General features: G+C 40.2%; 1 protein-coding gene across 1 annotated transcript; it reads right to left on the bottom strand.

The window, feature by feature from the left end:
- Positions 1 to 811: 811 nt before the first annotated feature.
- nrros (negative regulator of reactive oxygen species) lies at positions 812 to 5,800 on the bottom strand. The gene is made up of 3 exons (XM_031759557.2): positions 5,489 to 5,800; positions 4,022 to 4,136; positions 812 to 2,854 (listed from the first exon to the last, which is right to left on the bottom strand). The coding sequence occupies exons 2-3, from the start codon at positions 4,121 to 4,123 to the stop codon at positions 899 to 901; spliced, it is 2,058 nt and encodes a 685-aa protein (XP_031615417.1). The 5' UTR covers positions 4,124 to 4,136; positions 5,489 to 5,800; the 3' UTR covers positions 812 to 898.
- Between the last annotated feature and the right edge of the window lie 5,988 nt (positions 5,801 to 11,788).

Here is an 11,788-nt window from a genome sequence, read left to right on the forward strand (position 1 = left end):
TATGTCAATATTAATAACATTTCGAGGCTTTGACAAGGCTTTACTCTGGTTTCTCTTCTTACGTTCCAACCACCATGACCCTGAGCATCACCACAGCGGTATTTTGGTTACTTTCTGGTTAGGCCTCCAGCACGCTGTACAGCTACACAGTAATCTACCAGCCTTCCCACCACTCCTACGCCCCTGAGTACTTACATAAAACTGCGTTAAATGCATTGCACGTATATATATATATATATGTATATGTGTGAGTGTGCGTGTGTCTGTGAAGGCGTATGCATGTTTGTGTGTTTGTGCGCACGCATGTGTACATGTGTGTACATGTGTGTGTTTGTTCGTGTGTGTACGTGCATCCAGCACAGTAAATTGAATCAGTCGTGTGAATCAATCATATGTTGGGGGTCCGAACCATTTCCTTGTGTGTGCTGACTTACTGGAATTTCACACTGATGATGCATCTTGGTCTCACTGATAGGAAGGAAACCTCAAACCCCTCCTCTTTGAGATACAAAACTGGGCAGTTGCTGCACATCTTAGCAAAACAGGAAATTTCATGTTTCCTCTGCTGCTTATAGCAACAGCTTGCATCACAGTACTTCTGCATATCTTCACATACAAACACACATACACATATACGCCCACACACGCTCACACACTCACCAAGTCAAGTCCCAGAGCACAGCCACATTTTTTACATTGGGTTATCAGGATGAGGGCCTTGTTTTAAACCACACTTCACTGAACCGAGCAATCTAAAAAAAAACAATTGACCTTTTTTCTTTTTTAGATACTTCATTATCATACACTCACACACTTTTTCTGTAAATGTATTTATTTCAGATATGTATTCGCTTACATTTCTAAATAATATACTGGACAAAATACAGTTATGATGACATCAGTAAGACGTTGGCTTCCTACACTTCTTTTTGATGGATTTTTGTAGCAGTGTGGGCTTAATTGTGAGGAGAACGATGATAGAGACTCCTGTGAAGAAAAGGAAGACGGGGACAAACAGCAGAATGTACCAAAAGATCGACTCCCTGTCCTCAAAGCACAAAAACGACTGTGGATTCTCCACTCTGTGTGTCCTTAGGAAGAGATCCTTGCATGTGATAGCTGACTGTTCGACCATGTGGATGGTTTTTGTTGCTTCAAATGTCCTGAACCATTCGGTCTGGCAACAGTTGAACTGATTTCCTGTGAGGAAAATAGTCTGCAGCTTCGGGGCTAATGCATCAGCCTGACCAGAGGGGATGGTAGAAAGCCTGTTGTCCCTCAGATCAAGCACTTTCAGGTTGAGGTTTTGAAGTGAATGGGGAAGATGTAGCAGAAAGTTCTTTGAAATGTTTAAAGACTTCAGACTCTGGAAATGGGAGAGGTCGATGTCTTTTATGTGAGTGTTCCCTAAACCTAGATGCTGTAATGTTTTGCTAAGACTTTGTATTGATTGATGGATGGTTACTCCGGGGTTATCGGATAGCTCCAAGTGCGTTAGCGACAACCCCGCAAATGCAGTGTTTGGAATTACTTTAAGGTTGCATCCCTTAAGGTAAAGCTGTCTCAGGGACATAACATTCTTCCAATTCATGCAAGTTGAATTAGTGTGCATACTGATCTCAGCTTCCTCAGAAAGGCAAATGTCAATGTTGTTGTAGCTGAGATCCACCGACCGGATGCTTTGCAGTGAGGAAAATAATCCCATGGGTATCCACTTAAGACCATTCAGGCTCAGGTTAAAGTATGTCAAATTGGCAAGAGTGGTCAGAGTAGCTTTATCCGCTGAGATCTGGTTTAGTTCGTTGTTGCTAACATCCAGCTCATACAAGCTACCAGAGAACTGCTCAGATGTTAGATTTAAGGTTCTCAGGCAGTTTGTGCGCATTTGAAGTCTAGACAAGGTGGGCATTTTCTGGATGAATCCTTTAGGGAAATACTCCAAAGAGTTCCCTATCAGATCTAAAGTCTCTAGAGAGGATATATCACCGTGAAGGTTTTCGTCCCACAACTGAGCGGTCACATTATTAATGTCCTTGTTAAAGTTGTAGAATTCCACAGTTTTCGTTGAGTTTGGGAACGTATCGTTGTCTGCCAAGTGTTCGTAGAATTTAATGGCGTTGTGAGACAAGTAAAGGTACCTTAAATGACTCTGGCTGGGCAGGAAAGGAAAGAAAAGGAGTTTGTTGTCTGATAAATCGAGAGTCTCTAGCTGGAAAGTGTCATTGAGGTCTTGCCTTGAGATGAACCACTCAATAAAGTTGTGGCTGGCATTGAGGACCTCCAGCTGAATCATGTGGAAGTCAGTGAGACAGGGCAGATAGTTAAAGGCCAAGTTGAGTCGCTGTAGCTTTGGACTGCTGTCAAAAGCGTTATCAATCTCAAAAATCAAATTCCTTTGTAGGTCAAGTTCTTTAAGCTGGTGCAGATCCCTGAAAGAGGCCTCATCCACTCTCAGCAAAAGATTCCCAGAAAGATTGAGGTACTCTAGTGACGTGAGATTTTGAAGAAGCAAGGCAGCCATTTCATCTGTAAGCTTATTCTCAGAAAGATCTAGCGCAATAAGACCAGATAGCTTTCTTAATGCAAGGCTAGTTTCTTCGTAGCTGTTATAAAGACTGTTATTTGCTAGATTAAGGCTTTTTAAAAGTTTTGAGTCTTGAAAAGAGTTCGATTCTATTTTACTCAAATTGTTGCAAGCTAAGCTCAGGGCGGTTAGTGAAGGGTAACGGAGAAGAGAGGTGTTCTGTAGTGTTTCAAAGAGGTTGTAGTTGAGCTGAAGCTCTTCGATGTTTTCTGGAAGTCCTTCGGGCACAGATGTGAGCTGACCATTATTGCAGCAAGCCGTTTGTTGTATCTGCAGAGGAGGTAAAAAAGCACATGCTTTAACACTTGCATACTGGTTGTGTTTTGGCTTTTTAAAATTCTGGCAGAAACTGCATTTCTTTCTTGCACAGCAGATAAATTTTAAGATCGTCATGAATAATATCCATGTGCACTTAAAATATCTTATTGTGGGAAGATTTCCCTCTTAAATTACTTCTCGTGTGGTTATTTGTAAACTATGCTAGCATGCTAAACTAAGATAATGAGCATTGCCTGCAGTACATTAGCGTCTTACTGTTAGTGCAACCATTTTAGTCTTCCTGTGTTTCGGGATTTAACTGAAAGTACTGTTACCCACTGTACTGGCTTACAGAAAAACATGGTGGGCTGTAGTTTCTTAGTCTAGTAGGTCATACCACAGCTTACCAAAACTTCATTATTTCCTTGACAGATCACTTTTCCATTAGCATTCTGAGTCACTGGACCACTCTAAAAATACTTTCTGGCGAGATGCATTTTTTTTTAAAAAGCTCCAAATTGAAGTTTTCAGTTTAAATAACTAATCATTTTTTCCCCTCTCGGGAGTTTTATTGGTTTTATTGCTTTAGATGTTTCATTTCTAGAATGATTCATATTTATATTTATTTATATGACTGATAAACACTCAACAAGAGAGATTTCATTTCTTTCTCAGAATTGACATCCGCTTCCAAAACCCTGCATCAGATATTAATATTCACAAATTTAGACTTTTTTGTGGCCTATTGGAACGTCATTAAATAATTAATACAGTGTAGGAATGTGCCAATGGATTTAATCTGAATGGATTTTGATCTAACTAAAGGTATAAACCACATATACAGCGTGCTTTTAGAAGGTGGGTCCTATTAGGGACTGGATCTTTGGTAATAATACAGAACTTTCCATATTTCAATATCATTACTTGATGCTTTTTTCCAAACAAATTTCATGTTTACACATTTATGTTTCAGTGCCTTAGGAATAACATTTTTTATTAGAAATTTTACCTTTGAAGTTGTCTTACCAAAGTCACTTTTTAGTTTTAACTAAGCCAAACATGAAATCGTTTGGCCTTTTCCATGTAATATATTGTAAAATTTCCCCGATATTCCTAAAACATGCTACAACCAATTTTCATTGTGCTCGGGAAAAGCTAAAGGAAAGAAGAGCGTCTTACCAACTGACATCGACGGTGCTGCGGATGACTCGAGACTGGCGTCAGCGTTCTCCACATGTGCAACAAGCAGAGAAGGATGGGTGTGAGCCTGTGGACTGGCATTTTCTCATCCTTACTGTTGAGAACACAGAAGAAGAAGAAACGCGTGAGCGTGTTTGTGTCACATACTTTTAGATTTTTTCCCCTTTGCTGAAGTGAGCAGGAGCTGGTTGTTCGATATAGGCCTGACAGTGGGCTTATTCTTCTGTTTTAAACCATAGTTATTACTATTTGTATATGGTGAAAAACCTTGTATGAAAAAATTGTGTAATTATAAACTTTGTCTTAAAATGTATATCTGTGTCTGAAAAGGAAATTCTATCCTAGCAATGGACGAAAGCAGCTTGCCATTAAAATGCTGAAGCAGCCAGAAGGTCAGAGAGTGGACAGGCAGTTTAAAAATTCAACTTTTATAGCCGAGGTTCATTTTCACAATTATTTAAAAAGCTTTGATAGTGTAAAAGTCTACAAGACTATATTTAACTGTCCCAGGTGAGAGTGGAGCTCATCACTTTTTTCAATCTGCTCATATCTAAATGAAAATTGTTGTAAATAGTAAGTACAGTTGATAAAACTCTAAAATGTGAAGGTGTAATATAATCTTTACACCGTTTATGCCAACGTCATGTACTCGGTTTCATTTTTATTATATGTGAATAACTCTGATTTTCAATCTTTGACTTACGGCCTGTCTCGGGATGTCGGAAATGATGGCATATTTTATCCTGAAAACATCTGCTGTACATTTTGCAAAAATTTCCCAGATTTCAAATCAGACCACTGTGTGACTCACTGCATGTGGAGGCCGTGCGTTCCTTTTTGGCTTGCATGTATTGTTGGCTTATCCATTATAACGCATGCATGGTTTCTAAAGAACACGAAGGTTTTCTTGAACATTTTTTTATGTTTCTTCATTTGTCTAACCGATTTATTACCATTTTTATTTTGCATCTGCGTAGCTCACATTGAGTAACTGTGCCACCGCTTTCAATATAATTGAAAGATTATATTGGAGAGAAGTTAACCTCATGGAAGAACATATATTTGCAGAATCTTCCTTTCTCTATCTGATGCAGCCTATTTCTTTTATTAATAAGACCGTGCACTGTGTTAAAAAGACATGCACACTTACTTTGCGTTTGCATTTATGCGCACTATATGTTTACATTCATCAGGCAACATCTAAATGACTCAAACATGGTCTGAAAACTGTTATGCTGCGCTCACATTCGTTTGTCAAAGCGGTGCGCGGGTGTATGCATACATAACACTCAGAAAATAGAGCGTATTCAGAAACAGATGATCGTTAAAGTATCTTGCTCGAATGCACCGACTGCAAAATGGGCTTAAATTAGGAATTCCTCATTTAGGCGATGCGCTTTGCTTCACGCAGGAGAACACCGTGCAGTACAGAGTTCATTTACTTACACTGGTGGTTAGGTGTGGATTTGCCAAGCCACTGACGGTTGCTCCCCTGACCATATCGCTGGTTGATTCGCTGTTGCAGAGCGCGTTCACATGTGTGTCAAGTTCAGCTGCTCTCCTCTGCACTGACTGAAGCACAGATGCCCCTTCTTTACTATTCACGGAAGTAGGCAGGCAACGGAAACCGAGTCACATGGACAAGCTGCAATCAGGCAGGTTCTCAAGCTCGGGGCCACAGGAAGGCGAGTGCAGGCTCAACAGCTCTTAACCACCACTGCGCAAGTGTTTTCTTTCTCTTCTTTTTTTTTTTTCCTTTTTCTCCTTCACAGCTTCACAGCAGAATAGCGTTATTATTCAGACAACTGATACTGGTAGCACAACTGCTACCACAAAAACCCAATGAGAACACACCCTTCACACCCTCTGCTCGTTCTGATCAGCCAAGCTACTCAAGAGGAAACCACTCAACGCACACACCCTTCCTGCCTTATTTTCGGCCTGTCACTGCAACAGACAAAACACACACACACACATATATATATGTATATATAAATATATGTATATATATCTACACACACACATAAACTGACTTTTAGCACTCTTTATAAAAACATACCTTCGAGGGTTATAGGGATTCTGAGTCAGATAAGGCACAAGGGCTCAGAGCATAACTGCAGAAACTAAGCAATGTACTCTGTTTGGCTTTACTGATTTTATTTTCATTCTCCAGCTAATAAATGTACTAAAGTCACTTTCAACATTTGTGAAACTCCAGCTGTTAGCTTGTATCTTATTTGTAATGAAGAGTTGGTGCAAGAATGGGGAATTAGGAATCAGGAAGTGATGGTGCCTTCTGTGGAGAGTTGATTGGTCAGGCATTCCTTCCTGTTTTCACACAGGACGTCTCACTTCTGACTCTGTTGCAAGGTTGGGTGGCAACAAGATTTTCTGATCCATATGAGTATGTGTGGGTGCTGACTTTGTTGTTTGTTTGACACTCGTAAAATCGAATAAGGTGGCTGCTTATGAACTACAAGAAGCCCCCACAGGGCACCTTTAAACGTTACATGTGATGCATGAAGAAATAGATTTAAGACTTGTTGTTCTTACTACAGAAATGCCTCTGCAGTTGAGATGAAATCTATTATACATTCACTGACCATTTCATTAGGTACGGCTTGCTAGTGCTGCGTTGTCGCCTTCAGTGCAGCGTTAATTCTTCATGGCGCAGATTAATTATGGAGCTGGAGACAATCCCTTGAGGTTTTAGTCATGAGAGCATCACACTGTTGCTGCAGGTTTGCTGTCTGCACATCCATGATGTGAATCTGCTGTTCCACCACATCCCAAAGGTGCTTGGTTGAACTGAGATCTGGTGACTGTGGAGGTCATTTGAGTACACTGTACTCACTGTTGTGTTCAAGAAAGCAGTTTGAGATGATTTGAGCTTTGTGACGTGGTCACAAAGTTATGGACATGGTCAGCAGCAATATTCAAAAAGGCTGTGACAGTTAAACCATGCTCAACTGACAGAAAGGGGCCCAAAGTTGTCTGATTTTGGGGAACCCGTGTGAATTGTAGCCTCAATTTTCTGTTCTTAGCTGAGAGGAGTGACACCCAATGTGATCTTCTGCTGCTGTAACCCATCTGCTTCAAGGTTAAAGGTGCTGTGGATTCAGAGATGCTCTTCTGCATACCTTGGTTGTAACAACTGGTTGTCGCCTTCCTATCAGCTTGAAGCAGTGTGGCCATTCTCCTCTGACCTCCAATATCAAGAAGGCATTTTCAGTCCGAGAACTGCTGCTCACTGATTATTGTCTCTTTTTCATCTCTGCAAACTCTATAAACCCTAGAGATTGTTGTGTGGGAAAATCCCAGTTGATAATCAGCCACCACCAACCATACCTGCTTCAAAGTCACTAAAACAACCTTTGTTCTCCATGGCGATGCTCGGTCTGAACTTCGGCGGCTCGTCTTGACCGTGTCCGGATACCTGCGTGCACCGAGTTGCTGCTGCAATTGACTAATAAGATATTTGCATAGATGGGCAACTGCACAGGCGTACCTAATGAAATGGTGTGTGTATGCACCTGTTAGCGATGTGACCTACAGTGGCTTTAGGTGCAGCTTTACATGTGGCCTTGCTCACGTTCAGTTGTAGCAGCGTGCAGTGTGAGGCAGTGTGTGTCAGCTAAGCGCACTGGGTGAGAGCAGCTCCTGCACTACACTCGCTCAGTGTTGTGAACACGTGCAGTGCAGTGTGTGACTACATAGCACTATTTTTTTTTTTTTGTCTGTTTCAGCAGCTGAAGCCATTTTAAGACATGGCACACTACTGACATTTGCATTCTATTTTTGAGAGCTGCGAAAGGGTTCTAGCGGTGGTGTAAAAAGTCCCACGAGTGTGTGTGTGTCTGTGTGTGTGTGTGTGTGTGTGAGGGGTGGGGGGTGGAGGGGGATGTGGGTAGTTGCTATTTGACGAAACAAAAGGGATGGAGACTTAAATGTAAACACTAGAACACTTTCTTAGTGTCTTAAATTTAACGGTTTCTTTTCTTTCTTTGCTTAATTTCTTTAGATATTAAAAACAGCTTCTATAAATATTCACAAAATTCCCGTCTTCCTGTTAACGCCTTCAGAGCATACGGAGCATACATCAGCACACCTCAGTCGCTGTTTAAGGCTGTAGGTTGTGAGAACAGATACAAGCAGCAACAACAGTTGACGTTATACTAATGTGGGAAACCTCTATCCTCTCGAGAGCCTTTGCTGCATATCATCAGGCTTTCTCTGTGGTGGGAAGATATTTGCATTGCATGCACAAAACCGTCACTGCCCTCTTGTGGAAACTTCTCGAGGATCAGCGGCGTTTTCGTGGGCCCTTAAATCTCGGCTCTGTCGAAGTCTCCCACCAGTCAAACATTGCATCAGAGGGATTTAGAAAACCTTTGAGAAGGTGTAGATGTTCCTCATATTGCTAAGTTATACCTGTAAATGCAGCTTTCCTTAAACCAAGGGAAACATAGATTTATATCAAAGTGAGGCACTGGCATCCACCAGGATTTTATTTCTATTATTGAACTGATTTTAAAGGGAACGTTTTCATTCTCACAAAATCGTTGCCACTTTAATTTAGTTCAAAAGTCCAGCTTTTATTTTTACATTTAAGTTAATTCAAATGTTTACATTTTTTCACATCTAGTTTGAGTTTCTAGTTTAGTTTTAGTTAACTATGATAACCTTGGCTGTTATGTTTTGGAGATGTTTGACAAATGGAAAGGCTTGCAGTGCAGTACAGATGCTCCTATAAGTCTATGCATTAATTTTAGTGACTGAAATTCCAGTATTTCATTATTATGTTAATGGTTGTACAGTCAACAGGCAGCAACTAAATAAAGCTTCAAAAATTAATTTAAAATAAATTATATATAGTCTCCATCCTTTTTCAGATTCCCTATTAGATTGATATGTGTGGACAAAACCAGTTAAGCAGTTATACAGCAGGTTTGACGGTGAACGGGAGGATAGCAGCCCTGGATACAGACAGTGAGACGGGCAAAGTAAAAGTATCAAGGATGGAGAAAGTGACTTTGATAGACAGTCCGGCAAACAGACATTCAAGGACAGAACAGAAAGCGGGGAGTATTAGCAGGTACTCTAACAGGCAAGCTGTAAACAGGAGCCACAAATTGGCAGACGCGAAGCAGCCAGTCTCTTTGCCTTGGCATTACATAGACAGTCAATCATTCAATGAATTCTCTCCTTCACTGCTGAGATGCTGTCCAGCACTGAGACGCTTTTTCCCTGAGTCACGCTGAGCTGATTTTAGTGCATTGCAAAACAATTTCTGTTGGCACTTTTTGAGATGTAAAATGTATCTTTTATTGCAGAGTTGCCTTTAAATAAATACTGACAGAGAGCAGGAAGACAGAACTCGACATCGCAGTCGTGTCAGTTATGTTAGCGATGTGAAGAGACCATTTCACACCTCTACATTTACAAAAGAAAGCAAAAGTCAAGCTTGAAATGTTTCATTTTGGATGAAACTCTCAGAGGAGGTCAGCTGAGGTTATGAGCAGTGCATTGTGGTCTTTAAAGATATATCCCAACTTTCACTTGGATATGTTGCTGTTTGTCTGAGGCCTTTTGCTCTGTTGAGATGTGCATGTTGTTCACTCACTAGCTAGACAGACAAGACCAAAGTGGTGCCTCAAAGTAAATCAGCATGTTTAAGACATTACTCACACACTGAAATGCCATCAACTCCCAGCTTTATGTATGTTGCTGAATGGAAAGCTTGTTTTGGTGTACTGTCACTCTTTTGCTCCCCTCTTCTTTACAGCATTGCTTCAGTTCATTGAGGCTTTTTGGCCATTTGTTTATGCACACTTCTCTTGAGATCCCACCACAGCATTTCAATCAAGTTGAGGTCTGGACTTTTTATTCTTTTGCTGCCATTCTGGTGTAGATTTGCTGCTGTGCTTCAAGACATTGTGTTTTTATCTCATCTTGTTTCATAATTGACTCTAGAACTGTTTGACATTTTGAGGTGTTCATGGTTGACACAATGACAGCAAAGTGCTCAGGTCCTGTGGGTGCAAAATAAACCCAAATCTTCACCCCTCCACCGCCGTGCTTGACAGTTGGTGTGAGGTGTTTGTGCTGATATGCTGCATTTGGTTTTCTCCAAATGTGCTGCTGTGCATTAGAGGCAAACCATCTCCACTTTGGTCTTCTCTGTCCAAAGGACACTGTTCCACGGGTCTTGTGGTTTGTTCAGATGCAACGTTGGAAGCCATGCTGCTATGTTCTTTTCAGAGAAGAGGATATTTCCTGGCAACCCTTCCAAAAAGCATGTTGAGTCTTTTTCTAATTGTACTGTCATGAACTTTAACAGTTAACATGCGAGCTGAGTCCTGTACAGTCTGAGATGTAGCTCTTATGTTTTTTTGCAATTTCACTGAGCATTGCACGGTCTGCTCTTTAGGTGAACTGGCTGACAGGTCAACTCCTGGGAAGATTGTGTTAACACACCTAAATAGTCCAGACATGCAAACCACTAAAACGTCTGCTTTTATAGAGCTGCTCACACGTACTGATCACTGATGATCAGCTAAAAGAGTGCATTTGGTTAGCATCACCTGGCTAATACTTACCTCCCTGATTCCTGTAGAAGCAGTTAGGATAGTCTTAGTTCTCCACAGGAATGGATATAACCATGTGAATTTTTGTCCCCCCACATGGTTGTATGTTTTGTTTTTCTTATTTTGCTAATAATTTATAGCATAACTAAGTCATTAATCCTGGTAAAATGTTTTGTATTTATAATGGTTGATCTTGTATACTGGATATTGTCTTTGCAGTTTGTATCACATACAGATCAATAATACAGTTGTTATGGCAATTACCTGGCTCTTGTTAAAAAAGAAGAAGAGCCAAATTTTTAGATTTGCAACAACACTTTGTGAAATAGTCCAATGGTAATAAAGCAATCAAACTTAATAATTTAAATGTATTGTTGTTTATTGTTAGCAGTTGAGTCTTTCATATAAAAATCCAAGAAATCTGATAAAAGGATTTCCGGTGCGAACCAGCAGATTTTATTTAAACAGTTACTTTAGCACATTTAATGAAGCCTTGGAAATTTTTACTTTCATCAAAGTATATAGCTCAGCATCAGTATCACAGTATATGATCATTTCAGTAGCAAACTGCTCAGGTTTAATGTCTGTGATGCAAAGTAACTGGAACAAGTTACTGTGGATGATTGATCTATTTTGTTTTTTTGACGAGTCGCTAGATAGAAACTCAAGTTTGGGTTCATATCCCCATGTGTGGTTGGTTAAAAACAACTTAATAGTATATGAAAGGTTTCCCTTTTCCCATGTTTTGATGCCAGGCTCATCTTCTAAACCATGAATAAAAATGTACCCGAAATCCACTTTTTCTTCAAGCGATTGGAAAACGGATAAAATGCCAGCACTAGTGTTTGATTCTGTTATTCTACATCATAGACAGTAAATTGAGGGAGTTTCACTATTGAACTATGACTAACGCATGAGCTGCTTACAGAAAAAAAACTCAGCAGAACAAAAACAAGACTTTGACTTTAGAGTTGGTGTCAAATTAATTTAGCTGCAGTTTTTCAGCCCTGAAATTTTCACATGGCTGCCATGGCTCTACCTGTAACTCTGAAATATTAGCATAATTTCTTTAAATATATAAGTTATTGTACTAAAAACCCAGCTGATTCTGAGATAAATGCATTTTTTTTAAATGGAATAGCCCAGATATGCTAGTCTG

This window comes from Oreochromis aureus, linkage group 9 (assembly GCF_013358895.1).
Source record: "Oreochromis aureus strain Israel breed Guangdong linkage group 9, ZZ_aureus, whole genome shotgun sequence".
NCBI classification, from domain to species: domain Eukaryota; kingdom Metazoa; phylum Chordata; class Actinopteri; order Cichliformes; family Cichlidae; genus Oreochromis; species Oreochromis aureus.